The sequence below is a fragment of the Amblyraja radiata genome, chromosome 4, assembly GCF_010909765.2.
Source record: "Amblyraja radiata isolate CabotCenter1 chromosome 4, sAmbRad1.1.pri, whole genome shotgun sequence".
In the NCBI taxonomy this organism is placed as follows: domain Eukaryota; kingdom Metazoa; phylum Chordata; class Chondrichthyes; order Rajiformes; family Rajidae; genus Amblyraja; species Amblyraja radiata.
Genome location: NC_045959.1, coordinates 16,846,083 through 16,866,231, shown reverse-complemented (window position 1 = coordinate 16,866,231; position 20,149 = coordinate 16,846,083). Strand labels below are relative to the sequence as shown.

At 44.6% G+C, this 20,149-nt stretch overlaps 1 protein-coding gene across 2 annotated transcripts in view; it reads right to left on the bottom strand.

Annotated features, from left to right (window-relative positions):
* riok1 (RIO kinase 1) overlaps positions 1–18,289 on the bottom strand; it is a 39,500-nt gene extending 21,211 nt beyond the window's left edge. Inside the window, exons 1-6 of one of the 2 annotated variants that reach the window (XM_033019014.1) lie at positions 18,162–18,289; positions 18,089–18,131; positions 10,460–10,640; positions 7,015–7,102; positions 4,919–4,988; positions 4,075–4,117 (exon numbers count right to left, since the gene is read on the bottom strand). In XM_033019014.1, the coding sequence (XP_032874905.1) occupies positions 4,075–4,117; positions 4,919–4,988; positions 7,015–7,102; positions 10,460–10,640; positions 18,089–18,131; positions 18,162–18,189 (453 nt within the window). In that variant the 5' untranslated portion in view covers positions 18,190–18,289. Of the gene's footprint in view, positions 1–4,074; positions 4,118–4,918; positions 4,989–7,014; positions 7,103–10,459; positions 10,641–18,088 lie in introns of both variants that reach the window. The other variant, XM_033019013.1, reaches the window with a different exon arrangement.
* Between the last annotated feature and the right edge of the window lie 1,860 nt (positions 18,290–20,149).

Below are 20,149 nucleotides of genomic sequence, written 5' to 3'. Positions count from 1 at the left end.
ACTTTCCAAATGTGCTGCTATCCCATCTTTAATAACTGACTCTAGCAGTTTCCCCACTACCGATGTTAGACTAACTGGTCTGTAATTCCCCGTTTTCTCTCTACCTCCCTTTTTAAAAAGTAGGGTTACATTAGCTACCCTCCAATCATCAGGAACTACTTCAGAATCTAAAGAGTTTTCAAAAATTATCACTAATGCATCCACTATTTCTGGGGCTACTTCCTTAAGTACTCTGGGATGCAGCCTATCTGGCCCTGTGGATTTATCGGCCTTTAATCCGTTCAATTTACCTAACACCATTTCCCGACTAACCTGGATTTCACTCAGTTCCTCCATCTCATTGGACCCCCGTCCCCTGCTATTTCCGGCAGATTATTTATGTCTTCCTTAGTGAAGACAGAACCAAAGTAGTTATTCATTTGGTCTGCAATGTCCTTGTTCCCCATGATCAATTCACCTGTTTCTGACTGCAAGGGACCTACATTTAATCTTTTTCTCTTCACATATCTATAAAAACATTTGCAGTCAGTTTTTATATTCCCTGCCAGTTTTCTTTCATAATCTATTTTCCCTTTCCTAATTAAGCCCTTTGTCCTCCTCTGCTGGGCTCTGAATTTCTCCCAGTCCTCTGGCAGGCTGCTTTTTCTGGCTAATTTGTACGCTTCATCTTTTGTTTTGATACTAACCCTGATTTCCCTTGTTATCCACGGATGCACTACTTTCCCTGATTTATTCTTTTGCCAAACTGGGATGAACAATTGTTGTAGCTCATCCATGCAGTCTTTAAATGCCTTCCATTGCATATCCACCGTCAACCCTTTAAGAATCAATTGTCAGTCTATCTTGACCAATACACGTCTCATACCCTCAAAGTTACCTTTCTTTAAGTTCAGAACCCTTGTTTCTGAATTAACTGTCACTCTCCATCCTAATGAAGAACTCAACCATATTATGGTCACTCTTGCCCAAGGGGCCACGCACAACAAGACTGCTAACTAACCCTTCCTCATTACTCAATACCCAGTCTAGAATAGCCTGCTCTCTCGTTGGTTCCTCTACATGTTGGTTCAGAAAACTATCCCGCATACATTCCAAGAAATCATCTTTGTCAGCACCCCTGCCAATTTGATTCACCCAATCTATATGTAGATTGAAGTCACCCATTATAACTGTTTTACCTTTGTTGCACGCATTTCTAATTTCCTGTTTGATGCCATCCCCAACTCCACTACTACTGTTAGGTGGCCTGTACACAACTCCCACTACTATTTTCTGCCCCTTAGTGTTTAGCAGCTCTACCCATATTGATTCCACATCCTCCAAGCTAATGTCCTTCCTTTCTATTGCGTTAATCTCCTCTCTAACCAGCAACGCTACCCCACCGCCTTTTCCTTTCTCTCTATCCCTCCTGAATATTGAATATCCCTGGATGTTCAGCTCCCAGCCTTGGTCACCCTGGAGCCATGTCTCCGTGATCCCAACTATATCATATTCATTAATAACAATCTGCACATTCAACTCATCCACCTTATTACGAATGCTCCTTGCATTGAGACACAAAGCCTTCAGGCTTGTTTTTACAACACTCTTATCCCTTATACAATTATGTTGAAAAGTGGCCCTTTTTGATTTTTGCCCTGGATTTGTCAGCCTGCCACTTTTACTTTTCACCTTGCTACCTATTGCTTCTACCCTCATTTTACACCCCTCTGTCTTCCTGCTCATGCTCCCATCCCCCTGCCACATTAGTTTAAATCCTCCCCGACAGCACGAGCAAGCACTTCCCCAAGGACATTGGTTCCATTCAAGCCCAGGTGCAGACCATCCTTTTTGTACTGGTCCCACCTCCTGCAGAACTGGTTCCATTGCCCTCGAAATTTGAATCCCTCCCCCTTGCACCATTTTTCAAGCCACGTATTCATCTGCAATATCCTCCTCTTTCTACTCTGACTAGCACGTGGCACTGGTAGTAATCCAGAGATTATTACCTTTGAGGTCCTACTTTTAAGTTTATCTCCTAGTTCCCTAAATTCACCTTGTAGGACCTCATCCCATTTTTTTAACTTATATCGTTGGTGCCAATGTGCACCACGACAACTGGCTGTTCACCCTCCCCCTCCAGAATGTTTTGCAGCCGCTCAGTGACATCCCTGACCCTTGCAACAGGGAGGTAACATACCATCCTGGAGTCTCGTTTGCGGCCGCAAAAACGCCTATCTATTCCCCTTACAATTGAATCCCCTATTACTATAGCCCTTCCACTCTTTTTCCTCCCCTCCTGTGCCGCTGAGCCACCCACGGTGCAATGAACTTGGCTGCTGCTGCCTTCCCCTGATGAGCTATCCCCCCAACAGTATCCAAAATGGTATATCTGTTTAGGAGGGAGATGACCGCAGTGGACCCCTGCACTACCTGCCTACTGCTACGCTGGCTATTGGCCACCCGTTCCCTTTCTGTCCACTTAACTTTTACCTGCGGTGTGGCCAACTCACTGTACGTGCTATTCACACCTTTCTCAGCATCGTGGATGCTCCAGTATGAATCCAACCGCAGCTCCAACCGTTCAATGCGGTTGGATTCATCAAAGATTGATCAGTATGTTTGGGCAATGTGATATGCAGACCTGGGCCTTGATTGCAAAATGAAATGCCCTTATTATCACAATTTCAACTGAATCATATACCCTTCACAAATAAATTTACATCTTTGCCGAAGAGATTAGATTAATGCATTGGTGCGATCATTATTCCATTTGATATTTTAAATAAAATGTAGCTTGATTAATTTTTTTACCTCATGGATTGCCACTTTAACTGATTTCTGCAAACCATATTCTCTCTACAATATGTATTATGCGGAGAGTATATAAATACAATGGAGATAAGTCTGGGAGCTGAAAAGAATTCATTCAAAAAGCAAAGTGCAGAATGAAACTGTGCCAATGCTCAAAAGTCATTTAGAAACATATACAATTCTTAAGGCTAGATGCAGGTAAAATGTTCGCGATGTTGGGGTGGGGGAGAGGTGTCTAGAACCAGGGGTCTCAGTTTAAGAAAGAGGGGTGAGATGAGGACAGAGATGAGGAAAAACCTTTTCACCCAGAGAGTTGTTAATCTATGGAATTCTCTGCCACAAAAGGCAGTGGAGGCCAATTCACTGGATGTATTCAAGAGAGAGTTAGATGTACTATAGTTCTTCGGGCTAACGGAGTCAAGGGATATGGGGAGAAAGCAAGAATGGGGTACTGAATTTGGATGATCAGCCATGATCTTATTGAATAGTGGTGCTGGCTCAAAGGGCCGAATAACTTACCCCTGCACCTATTTTCTTGGTTTTTATTTTTGGGGGGTTGGAGGCCTCCAAAGACATAATCCATTACATCCATCATGAAGCGTTTCAGAAACTACAAAGCAAGTCCCTGCAGCACTGCATGTTATAACAGTTAAAATATACCAAGAAGAATATGTAGTCTACTTCAGCGATACTTTGGTTTATCTATTACAAAACAAAGAGTAATCTAATTATAAAATGTAAAAAACAAAATTCAGGCTACATGGAATTTGGTTGATCACATTGAGAAAAGATTTCTTCATTTTGCTGCTTTGTCCTTTAAAATTAACATACTTTTTTCAACAGATAGAAAAATTGTATGTAGCAGATTATGAACAAATGGCAAAGTAGATAGGTTTTATTTGATCATTGTTGGTTTAGTTTTTATTATTGTCACATATATCTTGGTACTGTGAAAAGTTTTTGTTGCGTGTTATCCAGTCAAAGACTATACATGATTACAATCAAGCAATCCACAGTGTACAGATAAAGGATAAAGAGTAAGACATTCCATTACATTAACATTTCCAATAGGAGCTTGCACACACTATAGATTGTGCGCAATATTTTAAAAGGCAATGTAAAAAATTATAAATATAAATTGTATATGTTTGACATAAGTTTACATTTTCTCTAAGTTATTGAAACCAAACAATATCCTAATTAAAAGCAACATTGCAATGCATAATATTTCTTGAGCTTCACAAATACTTTATTTGTATTATTAATTAATATAACAATTACCTGTTCCACTGTAGCTCGGTCAGATTTATCTTTAACTCGATACCTAAAAAAACATGGCCGATAAAAAATACTAATGTAGTTTATATCTTTCAGATTACATGGTTCAAATATATATTTAAAGTACAATAACAATAAAAAAAACTGCATGGAACCCAAAATTACAGATGGAATAATGATTTTTTAAAAATATTAGCGTTTCACAATTCACTGGGTACGTGACCCTTGCTATATTTCGCTGGCAATTTGTACTTTATAAATAGTAGGTTTTTATATTCAGCACAATATCAGCTTTTATCCTATCTCAATAAAAAATAAAAATAAAATGCTGAAAGGAATGGTGGCATTGCAAGCCTAAGGCACAATCACCAGGACCAAAACATTCAAGAGAAAGGTCATTCATTATCTACTTGGCGGGTAAAAGGTAACAGGAATGGCTATATGTCATGAAAACTGAATTGACATGGACCTGTCTTGCTGTCACTTTTCTATCTTCTGTAATCTCTCTTCCTTCAGAAAGTTCTTTGTGTGTTCAGTTCCATGACCTTTACAGTCAAGTTCATCCAAGTCTCCCCAACAGCTATATATTTGCACCTCTGAAAGAAGTCAATAAACAGCATGTAGGAGAAGGAAACCGAACTACCAGTGAGGTTAAGCCAACACAAACAACACCATGAATCTGCTCCCTATATAAACCAATTCAAATGCTGAGGGAATCCAATATCCTTTAAGTATAGGATACGAGGAGCCTATGTACTGTTAAATGATGTTCATTAATTGCATCGATAAAAGCTGCCCAAATTGTAGTAATGCTTAGTTTTGTTCTATCAATGTGAATTTTACTTACATATTTGTCTGTTTCTGCCTCGACTTCTCAGTTACTCTGTTTATCACAGAATCAGGATAATTTAGTTTATCTGTCAAAAGAAAAGGAAAAGTCACGTAATGGAAAGCCATTCCCTAAAAACTATTATTTTGATGATGGAACATTATATCTTTTAAACATTTCATTCTCATTCAACAATCCCAGACTGAAAAAGCAATGATCTCTCCGCTTTATTGACCTTTGACAAAACTACTCTGCATTTGATCAGCATTCACAATATAGTAGCTCAAGTTAATTCAGCCTATTTCTCTCCATTCCCCCGACAAAAACACATCATTTTTTGATTAGATGTTCAGTTTCTCTTTTAGAAACACAGTAGTATCTGACCAATTTATAACATGTTATGCTTGTTAAATTTTTAATGCATAATAAATTCAACTACATAAACAAACAAATTTAGTGAGATGTTTGATTTTTGGAACGTTAGCTTAAAATGGAAACCTAATTTCAAATATTCATTAATGTCAAACCAAGTACCGTATTTCCCAGCAATGAAGACGCTATCTTTTACCCTAAAATAAGGCCCGAAAAATTACCTGCGTCTTGGAGGCCGAAGCAGGTGTGTGAAACTCATTTTACTTCATTTTAGGTCACGGGCAAAATGCAACTTCATGCCCGCTCTGACCGGGGAAATCATCCCGTGGGCCGGATCAGACTCCTTCGCGGATCGGTTGCGGCCCGCGGCCCGTGAGTTTGACACCCCTGGCCTATAGGAAGCGTTTCAGTACAAAACGGCAATCCAATCAGAAGCGACATGCATTCGCACGGAGATTTTTGCCATTTCAAACACTTCAAACACCTAGTCTAGGTAGGAGCTGTGTAAATTCTGTTTAAGTTGTTTAACTCTTAATTGTCGAACCGCAGTGATGACCCTGATGAATTACCGGTATTATGCTTTGAAGATTCCGGTGATAGTAGTGAATTTTTCGGATTTGAAGATTAGAATGCTTTCCTTTTTTGTAATCTCTGTAATCTTTGTTCCGTGCACAATTAAATGTTATTTTATTCCGAACGCTGTATTTATTTTATTACTGCACCGGTGTATACATTATCTGTGTTTTGCACTGGAAATGGCCGCGAATGGAAATGGCCACCACCACAGCTCTTGGAAATGACCGCCACCGCGGCGAATGGGTTTTTTATTTTTCAAAATTTCGCGACTCAAAATGGGGGTGCGTCTTCGACGCAGGTGCGTCTTTATTGCCGGGAAATACGGTATATGAAGCAAATCAAACAGCTTACTGCTTATAATGTTAATAGAATTTGCAAGCCCACCATATAACAGGGGTTTAAGATAGTCGGAAATTGTTCCCTATCAAAGACTGAGAGGAGTTTTAATTGCGGTATTTTAAATTAAGGAGCTTTACAGAAAGATTTACTCATGCTAACAGAAAGATCTATAGGGAGTTGGTGCAGGGAGTAGATTCAAGTTCAGGGAGTAAATTCCCTGCCACAGAGGGCAGTGGAGGCCAAATCACTGGATGGATTTAAGAGAGAGTTAGATAGAGCTCTAGGGGCTAGTGGAGTCAAGGGATATGGGGAGAAGGCAGGCACAGGTTATTGACAGGGGATGATCAGCCATGATCACAATGAATGCCGGTGCTGGCTCGGAGGGCCGAATGGCCTCCTGCACCTATTTTCTATGTTTCTAAGTCAATTGTTTGAAAGCTCAAAGAGGAGGAGCAAAATATTAGTTCAGAGTGTAGTAGGCGTCTGGAATTCACTAGCTCACTTAGCACTAAATGTGGGACTTGCTAAAATGTCTGTGGCTTACTCCCAATGTTAGTTTGGGAGATAAGATAATACAAATTTATACATTAAAAAAAAAGGCAATATATTTATTACTTGCTTAAACATGTAAAAATGTTTCTGAATTAAAAAAAAACCTGAATAAAGCAATTTAAAAGTCATAATCTACAGGGGCAATGACAAAGAATTTGGGGTTGGGAACACAAAGTCTATCTTTGTTGTGCATGACAAAGAAACAATTAGCCAAATGGCCTCCTTCCATACTTCAATTTACACAATTCTAAATAATATTTCAAATTAAAACTCACCAAGATTAATTTTATGTTCAAATTTTCTCAAAGCCTTGTCTGGAGGTGCGTACATCTTTACTGAATTAAAGGAAACTTGTCTATTTGCCTGAATGAAATAAATTGCAGCAGAACCTAAGAGTCACGATTTTTGTCACAAATTACAAGTAATCAAAAGATGTACAGATCATTAGTAATAGATGTCCAATCTAATATTTGGACCATAAATGTATAACATTAATATAGTCTATGGAAATGTTCTATTAAAGCAAAGTATTAATCCACAAGAATATTTCAAACAAATATGAAAATGAAATAAATGGCTGCAAAGACAGCCAAGGTTAGAATACATGTTGAGTAATCCTAAGTAGCTAGAAAATGCATTCTTTATTAACATGATGATCAACTTGATATCCTAAAGATATTTGTAAATCATGATCCAAAATTGTTATTTAAGATTTATACATTTAGGATGTAACTGCAAGCATTCTATAATATTTGAACACGGTTACTAGCAAAATTTTCACGGTTATATTGCAAAATTGAACCACTCACAAATTTATTTTTTTTAATTGTAAGTGACTTGTGTTAGTTCTTTTTTTTCACTTAAATTTTTATTGATTTTTAAGAGATATATTCAAAACAGTGCAACACCATCACCATAAATAAAACAAAGTAAGCAAAACAGCAATCAAAATAAAAAAATAAGTAGATCGGGGGGGGGGAAAAAAAGAAGTAAATAAATAAAAAATTTGGAATAAGACCGTGTGGTTCACTTACCAAATTAAAAAAAGAAAAAACATTGCATTGATTAGTTATCTGGAGATAATTCAACATTCATACAAACATACCATCTAGTTCTATATAATGCAATCTTCCCATATCTAGCTCGGCATTTATCTAATTGGTGTCATGGCTCAAATAAACAGTCCATTTTTCCCAGATCTTCTCAAATGAATTCTCCTTGACTCTCAAGGAATATGTCAATTTCTCCATATTAAAGATGTCTCGCACAATTTCTAACCACTGTTCCTGTTTTGGACTTTTTTCATTAAGCCACTGCCTGGTAATGGCCTTCTTACTTGCTTCAAGCAAAACTTTAATCAAATATGTATCTTCTATTTTTACACTATCTTTAATACGCCCCAGAATACATCACAGGGCAGGTGTTAGTTCTTTTTAAATATAAAGTCCACGTCTAATTTATTCTGTTTCTCACTATAAACCTAATAGCCAGATTTACCACCGAAAGAGCATTGTGGTGGCCCCTGGTGGCTAGCTGATCGTGGTGCGAACCCTTGGCTCTGGGGGTTGGGTCATGTGACTTGGTTTGGCAGGAAGAGCAGGTCACGGGTCTCCCCTGGGGTATATATACTGCTGGTAACTCCTTAGCCCCTTGTTGTGGTTCTGATAGCTGTTCTGTGTTAACCTAATAAAGATCACTTTGTTTGACAACACGTGTCTCGCTATATTGGTGACCCCGACGGTCCAAAATAGTCATTTTGGATTTCAAAGATGAACACTGCCAACGCTCAACCCGCGTTGCCTCCGATCCAGCCCAACAAAACAATGTTGCACTTAAGCTGCCGGTTTTCTGGACCTCGCAGCCCCAGGTGCGGTTCCAGCAGACCGAGGCCCAGTTCCACTAGCAAGATCCTATAGCAAGCAAGATAGTGCACTCCTGCTAAAACCAATGGGCTGAAGTGTAGTACGCAACAAAGACGCAACGGAGCGGAACGTCAGCCATTTCAGTAAACCCGACCCGACGTTGTATATCCCTCTTGCAGTGTAATCAGCGTTGCGGGGGAACAGTTTGTGTGTGTGATATAGTGTTAGATTCATGATTCATAATTCTGTTATTTTTTGTTAATGATTAATATGTTCATAAATTATAATTCTGTTAATTTTCTTTTTTAATGTTTTGGATTCAAAGCCCCGGGATTGGGATCAGACTGTGGAGGGTGGAGGGGGCACTGAGGGCAAAGAGGCTGTGCCCATGCGGCAGTGTAAAAGGGGAGACCTTTCCAATCCACACTTCCCTCTTTCTGTCTCCGCCGTGCCTTTTCTGAGTGAGCGAGAGTGAGGGGCTGAGGCTTGCACCGACCGACCGAGCGAGAGTGTAGCCCAACGAAAGTCCGCCTGCTCCCCACCCCTTCTGCCCCAACAACTAACAAATGTAGCTTGCAAGATGCTGAGACCTGCGAACGTGGAGTAGCTGCACGCTGTGAACTATGTGGAGGACTATCTGGATTCAATCGAGTCTCTGCCTTTCGATCTCCAGAGGAATGTCTCTCTGATGAGGGAAATCGATGCTAAATACCAAGGTAAGAACTAGGGTACGAGCCCGACCCCCACCAAACTGCTGCAGCACTGGGGCGGGCCGAACAAAAGAGCCGTTCCAGCACTCAGCCATTTTGCAAGAAAGAGGAATAAATGATCGACAGTCAGCGAGGCAGAGGAGTAGTGAAGAGCAGACCGGTCCGGAGTTTGGGAGCCGGGCATCGAGTGTGATGGGGGAAGAAACTGAAGGGCTGTCTGTTCTCAGCTTCAGATCGCATGCCCGCCCTCTTTCCCCCCCGTCAGTGAGTCTCTTTAACGGGGCAGAGAGGCAGAGAGAAAATGAGAAGATTTTTACCAAAGATCTTTGATTTTTACGAGGATGTTTCCGTAACCCGCTTCCGTCTCCGTACTAGTATCTTTGCTCAGCTATGACGGACAAAGATGTCGGAGATGGAAGCCGGTTACGGAAATGGGGCCGAAGATTACCCATGAATCTGCCCATGACCCTCCTACGTCTTTTTCGTCGAGTGGGCTATCTTGCTTGCTATAGGATCATTGCTTCGAATCACAGCCGATGACACTGCTACTATTACGTGGTCGGCGCGCTCGATCAGGAGACGGCCAGTCGCTTGGTTCCTTACCAACGCGAGCCGCCAGCTGCCGATAAGTATGAGGGTCCCTTTCGGGTGCTGCAGCATGGGACTACTACTTTTGTTTTGGACATGGGGGGTCGGCGTGAGTGTGTCTATGACTCGTTTGAAACCGGCCCATTTGGACTTTAGCGAGCCAGTACAGGTGGCCCAGCCTCATCGTCGGGAGTGTCTGTTGTCCCGGGTGCTCCCGTGTTCGTCTGTACCGGGCTGGTCCCGTGTGTGGGGATGTGTGCACGAGGTCCGGCCGCCTCGTTCGTCTTCCCTTTCGGTTCCGTGCCTCCGGTTCTGGGGGGGGATCCTGTGGCGGCTCCTGGTGGTTAGCCACTCTTAGTGCGAACCCTCAGCTCTGGGGGTTGGGTCATGTGACTTGGTTTGACGGGAAGAACGGGTCATGGGTCTTCTCTTGGGTATGTATACTGCTGGTAACTTTGCCCCTTGTTGTGGTTCTGAGAGCTGTTCTGTGTTAACCTAATAAAGATCACTTTGTTTGACAATACGTCTCCTGCTATAGCATCTTTATTGTTTTGCATCACCTGTTGGCTGTTGTTCTTCGAGGCAGTATAACGTTTGGTGAGGTCTCCATCATAAGACTCCCAGTCCCAATCTTCACCATCATCACTCTCAATAGGAAATTCCTCTTCATCTGAGTTTTCCAGTTGCGGAATCGCAATCTTCTTCTCTGTCTTTCCAACTTCCTCTCGTGTTTTCTCATCACTAAAAAAAAACAAATTGCATTTGGTGTCTTTAAAATATTTTTTTTTTCCAAGAACAGCACCAGAGCACTAAGAGATGGCCAAAGGACATAACTGCAGCAAATGTTCTTTTGGTAATATATTTAAAGGTGTCAAAACGCCACATTACCGAACATTCAGATTAGATGTACGTGTGTTGTGAACAGCAATGAAGTTACCCAGTTTGTACGCACCAGATTTTAAAAAAATTTGATAAACACTGTTTCCATCATTCCCACTTCAGAATTAACGTTAAAATTTCAACTGAAATATCTCCTGACCAAATTTGTGATGTATATGACCGACTGTGGAAGTAGAACCTGGATAAATCCAACGTATAGTTCTGAATGTTGCTCAGGGAGGGGGGGGGGGGGGGGAGGGGGGGGTGTGTGTGTGAATCATTGCGGGTGGATAGATGGCGCGGGGGGAGGGGGAGGGTTGAGAAGGCAATCGGTGCGGAATGGATGGATTGAGGCAAGTGAATTAGTACGTGTTGGTTGGCGTATGTAAAATTGTGAGGGGAGAGCACGGGGGATGTCAGTGGTGTTGAATGGGGGAGATCAGTATGGGATGGATGGGGGGGGGGGATCAGTGCAGGATGAATGGGGGGATCAGTGCAGGATGAATGGGGGGGATCAGTACAGGATGAATGGGGGGTTTCAGTACAGGATGAATGGGGGTAGACAAAAATGCTGGAGAAACTCAGCAGGTGAGGCAGCATCTATGGAGCGAAGGAAATAGGCACTGTTTTGGGTCGAGAGCCTTCTTCAGACTGTTCCCCCCATTCTTCTTGAATGGGGGGTTCAGTACAGGATGGATGGGGCGGGCGGGGGGGGGTGATCAGCCCAGGCTGAATGGTGGGGGGTGTCAGTACAGTGTGGATCGGAGGGTCTGTGCATGATGAATGGAGAATCACTACAGGATGAAAGGGTATCAGTACAGGATGAATGGAAGAGATCAGTAAAAGGTGCAGGATGGGGGATCACTACAGGATGAATGACGGGATCAGTACAGGATGAATTGGGGATCAGTACAGGATGAATGGGGTAGACAAAAATGCTGGATAAATTCAGCGGGTGAGGCAGCACCTATGGAGCAAAGGAAATAGGCAATGTTTTGGGTCGAAACCCTTCTTCAGAATGTTCCCCCATTCTTCTTGAATGGGGGGTTCAGTACAGGATGGATGGGGGGGCGGGTGATCAGCACAGGATGAATGGGGGCGTGTCAGTACAGTGTGGATCGGAGGGTCTGTGCATGATGAATGGAGAATCACTACAGGATGAAAGGGGATTAGTACAGGATGAATGGGGGAGATCAGTAAAAGGTGAATGGGGGATCAGGACAGGATGAATGAGGGGATCAGTATAGGATGAATGAGGGGATCAGTATAGGATGAATGGGGGGGGATCAGTACAGGATGAATGGGGCGATCAGTAAAAGATGAATGGGAAGATCACTACAGGATGGATAGGGGGATTGGTGCAGGATAAATGGAGGGTTGGTCAGTACAGGATGAATGGGGGGGGGGGGATCAGTACAGGATGTATAGGGGAGCAGAGCAGGATGAATGGCGGGGGGGGCAGTGCAGGATGGATGGGAAGGGGGGGTCAGTACAGGATGAATTGGGGGACCAGTGTAGGATGGATGGGGGGTGGCAGGAGAATCAATGCGAGGTGGATAGGGTGATCAGCGCAGGATGAATAGATTGGGGGGGGGGGGGGGTAGATGGGGAGCGGAGCACAGGGGATGTCAGTGAGGACTGAATAAAGGCGGGTGTGGGGATCAGTGCGGGATGGAGAGGAGGGGTCTCAGGATAAGAGGGGTGGAGGGGGGCGTACAAGAGAGAGAGAGAGAGAGGGTGGGCGACGTGGGGAGGAACGAAGGTCAGCGCTCCTCGGACAACAGCCCCGCTGCCTTGGCCGTCCCTGTCCACCGCCAAGTGCCGCCGCAAAAGGGGGAGGCGGTTGGGATCTCCTCGCCACCGCCTCCCCTCCGCCAGCCAACAGCACGGTGCGCGGCCGAGTGGTGCAGATCAAAGATCCTATAGCTATAGGATCTTTGGTGCAGCTGCTTCAGACGACGGAAGGAGGCCTCCCCCTCCCTCCCTCTCGGCGTGCGAGAGGGTTTGTTTTGAAAGTGGTTATCGCCGTTAGCGGATTTGCAAGCTGCGGCCGCTATCAGGGCGGACAGGGTGCGGGAGGAGAAGGAGGTGGAGCCGCTGACGCGGCCGCTGCTGCTGCTGTGCGGGGCCCGGCATTCGCTCCGACCCTTCGTCACCCCGCACCAATACAGCCGTCGCCGACACGAAACGTCACGTTCCTTTTCTCCAGAGATGCTGCCTGACCCAGAGTTACTCCAGTTTTTTGTGTCTATCTTCGGTATAAACCAGTATTTGCAATGCCAAGCCGGGCAAAATGACTCGGCGTTTAGGTTGCCCGGCGGCACTTTGGGTGGTCATTGGCACCCGGGCAACCGCTAATTTCGAGCCCTGGTTTGTGGTTTAGGGATTGGGTGAGGGGGTTTCTGGGTAGGATGGGTTCCCCATCAACCCCGTTCGGGGCAAGACTTCACCCATTCCCCAAACTACAGACATACAGTGGGGGATCTTGCCCAAAGTAGGGAGTGGGGGATCGGTCCTTCTACCGTGGAGCGAGGTAGAGGGGGTTCTGGACAGGACCCCACCACCTCAATCCCCAATCAAACATACCGGGGGTGGTGTCCCAGACCAGTCAGGTGGCGAATCTGTGGAATTCATTGCCACAGAAGGCTGTGGAGGCCGTCAATGGATATTTTAAAGGCAGAGTTTGACAGATTCTTGATTAGTACTAATGTCAGCGGTTATGGAGGGAAGACAAGGGAATAGGGTTGAGAGGGAGAGATAGATCAGCCACGATTGATGTCTTGAAGCAAAGGAGCGGCAGGGGAAGGAGTGAGTGTAGGGATTGGCTGAAAAGATAATCTCTTGGGGAGTTTTTCCGTGTTTTCTCAGGAGCGGGTGATTTAAAAAACGGTCGGGGCCAGCCTGCAACACATACCTGCAAGATCGGCAGAGGAGCGGCAGGTGAAGGAGTGGGTGCGGGGATAGACTGAGGAATTTAATTAGCAAATCGGTAAGAGCGAATTAGTCAATTTATCAGGTAATATAAGCAAGGTTTGCTCTAGGGGAGGGGCCTGTCGGGGAGCGGCCTTGTTGAGGGAAGTTTCTTGTGAGAAAAGTGCAAGTCTTTGGCTCGAGAGTCTTCGGCGAGGAGGCTAAGGCAAAAGTTGGAGAGGGTGAGACGCCGTGAAGAAATGACAGATAAGCCGATTCAGTGTGATGCTTGCAGGATGTGGGAGGTCAGGGACACTGATAGTGCCTCTGGCTGCTACGACTGTGGAAAGTGTGTCTAGGTTCAGCTCCTGAAAGACCGCGGAGAGAGGCAACTGGATGACCTCAGGATCATCCAGGGTTCTCTGGATACTTTCAAGAGAGAGCTTGATAGGGCTCTTAAAGATAGCGGAGTCAGGGGATATGGGGAGAAGGCAGGAACGGGATACTGATTGTGGACGATCAGCCATGATCACATTGAATGGCGGTGCTGGCTCGAAGGGCCGAATGGCCTACTCCTGCACCTATTGTATGTTGTCTATTGTAAGACGATTTTCCTGGACAGGACCTACAGCGAGATCGTTACACCGATGATACCGGAAAAGAGAAGGTGGGTGACAATGAGGAAGGGAAGGAAGCTTTGAATACAGGTACACCACGGGGGATGTACCCCTTGAAAACAGGTTCACCCTCTTGGAAACTGTCAGGACAGAAGACACTGCCAGTCTGAGCGGCGGACATGTCTGCGAGTCAAAACGTGGCGCTGAAGCAAAGCCGAAGAGACAGACGTCTGGCAGAGCCGTGATAGTAGGGAACTCCATAGTGAGAGGTACAGACGGGATTCAAGGATGGTGTGTTGCCTCCTGGTGCCAGGATTCAGGACGTCACGAAACCGATTGCAGGGCATCCTCAAGGGTGAAGGTGAGCAGCCGGAATCGGTAGTGCATGTCGGCACAAATGACGTCGGGAAGAAGAGGAAAGAGATTCTACAGTGTGACTTTAGAGAACTCAGAAGAAGGCTGAAAAGCAGGACCTCCAGGGTGGTTATCGCCGGTTTGCTTCCAGTTCCTCGTGCTGGTGAGGGCAGGAACAGGGAGAAAGGGGATCTGAATGTGTGGCTGAGGAGCTGGTGCACGGGGCAGGGATTTAGATTCTTAAGACTACTGGGATCTGTTTTGGGGTAAGGGTGAATTGTACAAAAGGACGGGTTGCACCTTAACAAGCGGGGGACCAGCATTCTGGCAGACAGGTTTGCCACTGCTACACGGGTGGGTTTAAACTAAATAGGGGAGGGGGGGAGACAAATTGGAAATACAAGGATGGAGTTAAAGGGAAAGAGAATATAGGAAAAGTTAAGAAAGATACCAGAATTAGCGGGACAGAAAGCTCACGAAGGGATAGGAGAGTATGGTCAAGTGAAATAAGAATCGATGTGAAAGGTGAGGTGAGTAATGGATTAAAAGTATTATATATGAATGCGCGAAGTATAAGAAGTAAACTGGATGAGTTTGAGGCTGTCAGAGATTGGTAGATATGACATTGTGGGGATTACAGAGACAGGAGGATCGGTACTGGAAACTGAATATTCAGGGTTATACGTCCTATAGAAAGGACAGGCAGGTGGGCAGAGGAGGTGGGGTAGCTCTGTTGGCGAAGGAAGAAATTCAGCCCCTTGCAAGGGGTGACATAGGGACATAGAATCGCTGTGGATAGAATTGAGGAATTGTAAAGGTAAGAAGACACTAATGGGAGTTATCTACAGGCCCCCAAACAGTAGCCTGGCGATAGGGTGCAAGTTGCAAGCAGGAATTAAAATTGGCCTGTACCAAAGGTATCGCCCCTGTGGTTATGGGAGATTTCAATATGCAGGTAGATTGGGAAGATCAGGTTGGTTCTGGACCCCAAGAAAAGGAGTTTGTAGAGTGCCTCCGAGATGGATTCTTAGAGCAGCTTGTACTGGAGCCTACCAGAGAGAAGACAATACTGGGTTTAGTGTTGTCCAATGAACCAGATTTAATAAGGGAACTCCATGTAAAGGAACCACAAGGAGGTAATGACCATAATATGATAAGTTTTAATCTGCAATTTGAGAGGGAGAAAGTTAAATCAGAAGTGTCATTGTTGCAGTCGAACAAAGGGGACTATGAAGGCATGAGAGAGGAGCTGGCCTTGGTCGACTGGAAAAGGATACTAACAGGAATGACGGTGGAACAGCAATTGCAGAAATTTCTGGGCATAATCCAGAAGATGCAGGATCATTGTATTCCAAAGAGGAAGAATGATTCTAAGGGGGACAAAAATGCTGGAGAAATACTTTTTTTTCCAGCATCTGCAGTTCTTTCTTAAAGATTTTAAGGGGAGTAAGAGGCAACTGAGGCTGGCAAGGGAAGTTAGGGATGGAATAAATAAGGAAAAGGTGTATAACATAGCAAAGAGTAGCGGAAGGCCAGAGGATTGGAAAACTTTCAAAAGACAACAGAAGGTAACAAAAAGGGCAATACGGGGTGAAACGATGAAGTACGAGGGTCAAGAATATAAATAAGGATAGTAAAAGCTTCTTTAGGTATGTTAAGAGAAAAATATTAGTAAATGTGGGTCCCTTGAAGGCAGAAACAGAAGAAATTATTATGGGGAGTAAGGAAATGGCAGAAGAGTTGAACAGGTAATTTGGTTCTGTCTTCACCAAGGAAGACACAATCTCCCAGATGTACTAAAGGACAGAGGATCTAGGGAGATAGAGGAACTGAAATAAATTTGCATTAGGCGAGAAACAGTATTGCGTGGACGAATGGGACTGAAGGCTGATAAATCCCCAGGGCCTGATGGTCAGTATCCCAGGGTACTCAAGGAGGTAGCTCTACAAATCGTGGACATTGGTGATCAATTTCCAATGTTCTATAAAACCGGGATCAGTTCCTATGGATTGAAAGGTAGCTAATGTTATCCCACTTTTCAAGAAAGGAGCGAGAGAGAAAACGGGGAATTATAGACAAGTTAGCCTCAGTGGTAGGGATGATGCTAGAGTCAATTATTAAAGAAGTAATAATGGCTCATTGGGATAGGAGTAAAAGGATTGGCCCGTCAGCATGGATTTATGAAGAGTAAATCCTGCTTGACTAATCTTCTAGAATTTTTTGAGGATGTGACAAGTAAAATGGATGAAGGAGAGCCAATGGATGTAGTGTATCTGGACTTTCAGAAAGCCTTTGATAAGGTCCCACAGATTAGTGGGCAAAATTAGAGCACATGGTATTGGTGGTAGGGTATTGACATGGATAGAGAATTGGTTGGCAGACAGGAAACAAAGAGTAGGATAAACGGGTCTAGGAAGTTGCAGTGTGACTTGGACAGATTGAGTGAGTGGGCAGATCCAGTATAATGTAGATAAATGTGAGGTTATCCACTTTGGCGGCAAGAACAAGGAGGCAGATTATCTCAATGGTGTCAGATTAGGAAAAAGGGAAGTGCAACGAGACCTGTGTGTCTGTACACCAGTCGGTGAAAGTAAACATGCAGGTACAGCAGGCAGTGAAGAAAGCTATTGGCATGTTGGCCTTCATAACGAGGGGATTTGAGTATAGGAGTAAATAGGTAGTTGGTCAGGGTGCTGGCGAGACCACACCTGGCGTATTGTGTTCAGTTTTGGTCTCATAATTTGAGGAAGGACATCCTTGCTATTGAGGCAGTGCAGCGTAGGTTCACGAGGTTAATCCCCGGGATGGCGGTACTGTCATATGAGAAAAGATTGGAAAGACTGGGCTTGTATTCACTGGAATTTAGAAGGATGAGGGGGTATCTTATAGAAACGTATAAAATTATAAAAGATCTGGACAAGCTGGATGCAGGAAAAATGTTCCCTAAGCTGGGGGAGTCGAGAACCAGGGGTCATAGTCTAAGAATAAAGGGGAGGCCATTTAAAACTGAGATGAGAAAACCCAGAGAGTTGTGGATTTGTGGAATTCTCTGCCACAGAGGGCAGTGGAGGCCAAGTCACTGGATGCATTTAAAAGAAAGTTAGATACTCCGGGGGTTAGCGTGGTCAGGGGATATGGGGAGAAGGCAGGCATGGGTTATTGATTGGGGATGATCACATTAATGGTGGTGCTGGCTCGAAGGGCCGAATGGCCTCCTCCTGCATCTATTTTCTATGTTTGACTAAATGGGCCGGATGGCCCCGCTAACCTGTGATCAGGGAGGATGAGGGGATGTAGCGTTGCCCGGCATGGAGAGCGGCCCGGGCCGAGGGACACCGAGTGTACACAGAGACGGGCATGAAAGCAGCGGCCATGACCCCCGCGTCCCCAGGGCCGGGGCCGGGGCCGGAGCCGCCGCCACTCACTCACCTCTCGCCCGACTCGGCGTCATCGAACTGTCCCGGGACCAGCGTAACTACCCGGCAACCGCGCGCGATCAGCGCATCTCCCCGGCAACCGCGCGCGATCATCGCCAACCGCCACCCGGCAACCGCCACCCGCCACCCGCCGTCCCTCAACGCCCCGTGTCGGCAACGGCAGCCGCGCCGCTCACCAACACCACCGGCCAAACGCGTTCTCGAAATGGATCAGACACTTCCCTTACCGAGATAGTTGCCAACAAAGATCATGGAGCGGATCTGCTTGGTTACAAAGCACAAGAAAATAAACGTGTGTAGGAAGGAACTGCAGAAGCCGGTTTTCACCGAAGATTGACACAAAAGGCTGGTGTAACACAGCGGGACCGGCAGCATCTCGTGTGAGTAAGAAATGGGTAACATTTCGGGTCGAGACACTCCTCGATAGAAAATAAACTTTGGTTCCCCAACAGATAACAAGTAGATCACCCTGTCCCAAATACTGACCATAAAAAATAAGTGCTGCTAAGCAGGATGCATTTATTGCCGGCTTAGAAAAGATAAAATCTCAATTTCAAGTAAAAATAAAAAGAATCAAAAATTACTTCTCCCAGAAAATGTGTACATTGACATTTCTGTACTTCCGCATGAATCCACGAATTCGACTCACTTTTAATCAAAGATCTGCTATAGGATCTTTGCTTTTAATGTCAAATTACACAAAAACCTCGCGAGACCCAAGAGTTTGCAATCGCCGGAATCTTGAGCAACAGTTCAGAGTGGATAACGTTAAATGAAATTAGTGAAAAGGATTATTTTATGTTTGTCGTTCGTGAGTTGTGAACCATCAAAAGGAGTGAGGAACAATGTTATCCATCTCCGACAATGTAATTTGTCTCACGATTGCATCGATTGCCTCACATTTTTTAACAGACACAAATACAACGGATGAAGCTGAATTGGCAAATATATTAAACGATATTTAGTTTAGTTTAGTTTATTGCCAATTGTACCGATGTTTAGTGAAAAGCGTTTGTTGCGTGCTAACCAGTTAGCGGAAAGACAATACATGATTACAATCATGGTGTACAGATACACTAGGGAATAACGTTTAATGCAATATAAAGCCAGCAAAGTCCGATTTGATAGTCCGAAGGTCTCCAATGATGGAGATTGTACACCAGCATTTTGTGAGGTCCAGAATCTTCGGAGTAAACCAGCATCTGCAGTATCTTCCGACACATTTCGCCTGCTTTCTCGCTGTGGTGGGATGGCTCAGTGTATAACAGCTGTGAAGAAACTATTCCTGAATCTGGGAATGTATATTAAACTACGAAATGTTATATTAAAGAAGTATGAACAATTTTTAAAATGATATATTACTAGAAGTATGAACAATTAAAAAAAAAAAGTATTCCTCCCTTGATTGGCCAATAAACTCCCTTGTGCCATATTTTGAGCAAAGATTGGTTTTGAGTAGCTAATGCATCTTGAAGTGCTAAATGTGATGTGAGCCCGGAGCCGCCACAGTGTTGCACACACCGCTATTGGATGGCGTCAGAGAATTATCAAGCTGTAACTGAATCAGCCCTGTGTGGCGTCATAAAGGCGGGTGCGAATGACGTCACGGAAAGCCGCGCTGCATGCCCCGGCCCCCGGGCGAAAGCCCAGGTGTGAACGCTGCCCTGGGGAGGGCGATGGAGCCAAGCGCGTCTGCTCTTAAGCTGCACGACGATCAACTCAATTCCTGATGTCTCATGGAATCCACTGACAGACAAACGGAGAACGGTTATAAGTGGTGAGCATTTCACTGCTATGTCAATAAATCCTATGCATACTGTCGATTTACCCTGCCATGCTTTATCCCCTATCTTTCGCCTGTCTTCATTCTCTCTGTCCTATGCAGCGCTCCTTAGGCAACATTTTTGAATCATAAAAGGAAACAGATTGCTGCAGTAACTCAGTAACTCAGGCAGCATATCTGGAGAACATGGATAAGTATAGAAGGGTCCCGACACAAAACGTCACCTGTCCATGCTTCCCAGAGATGCTGCCTGACACGCTGAGTTACTGC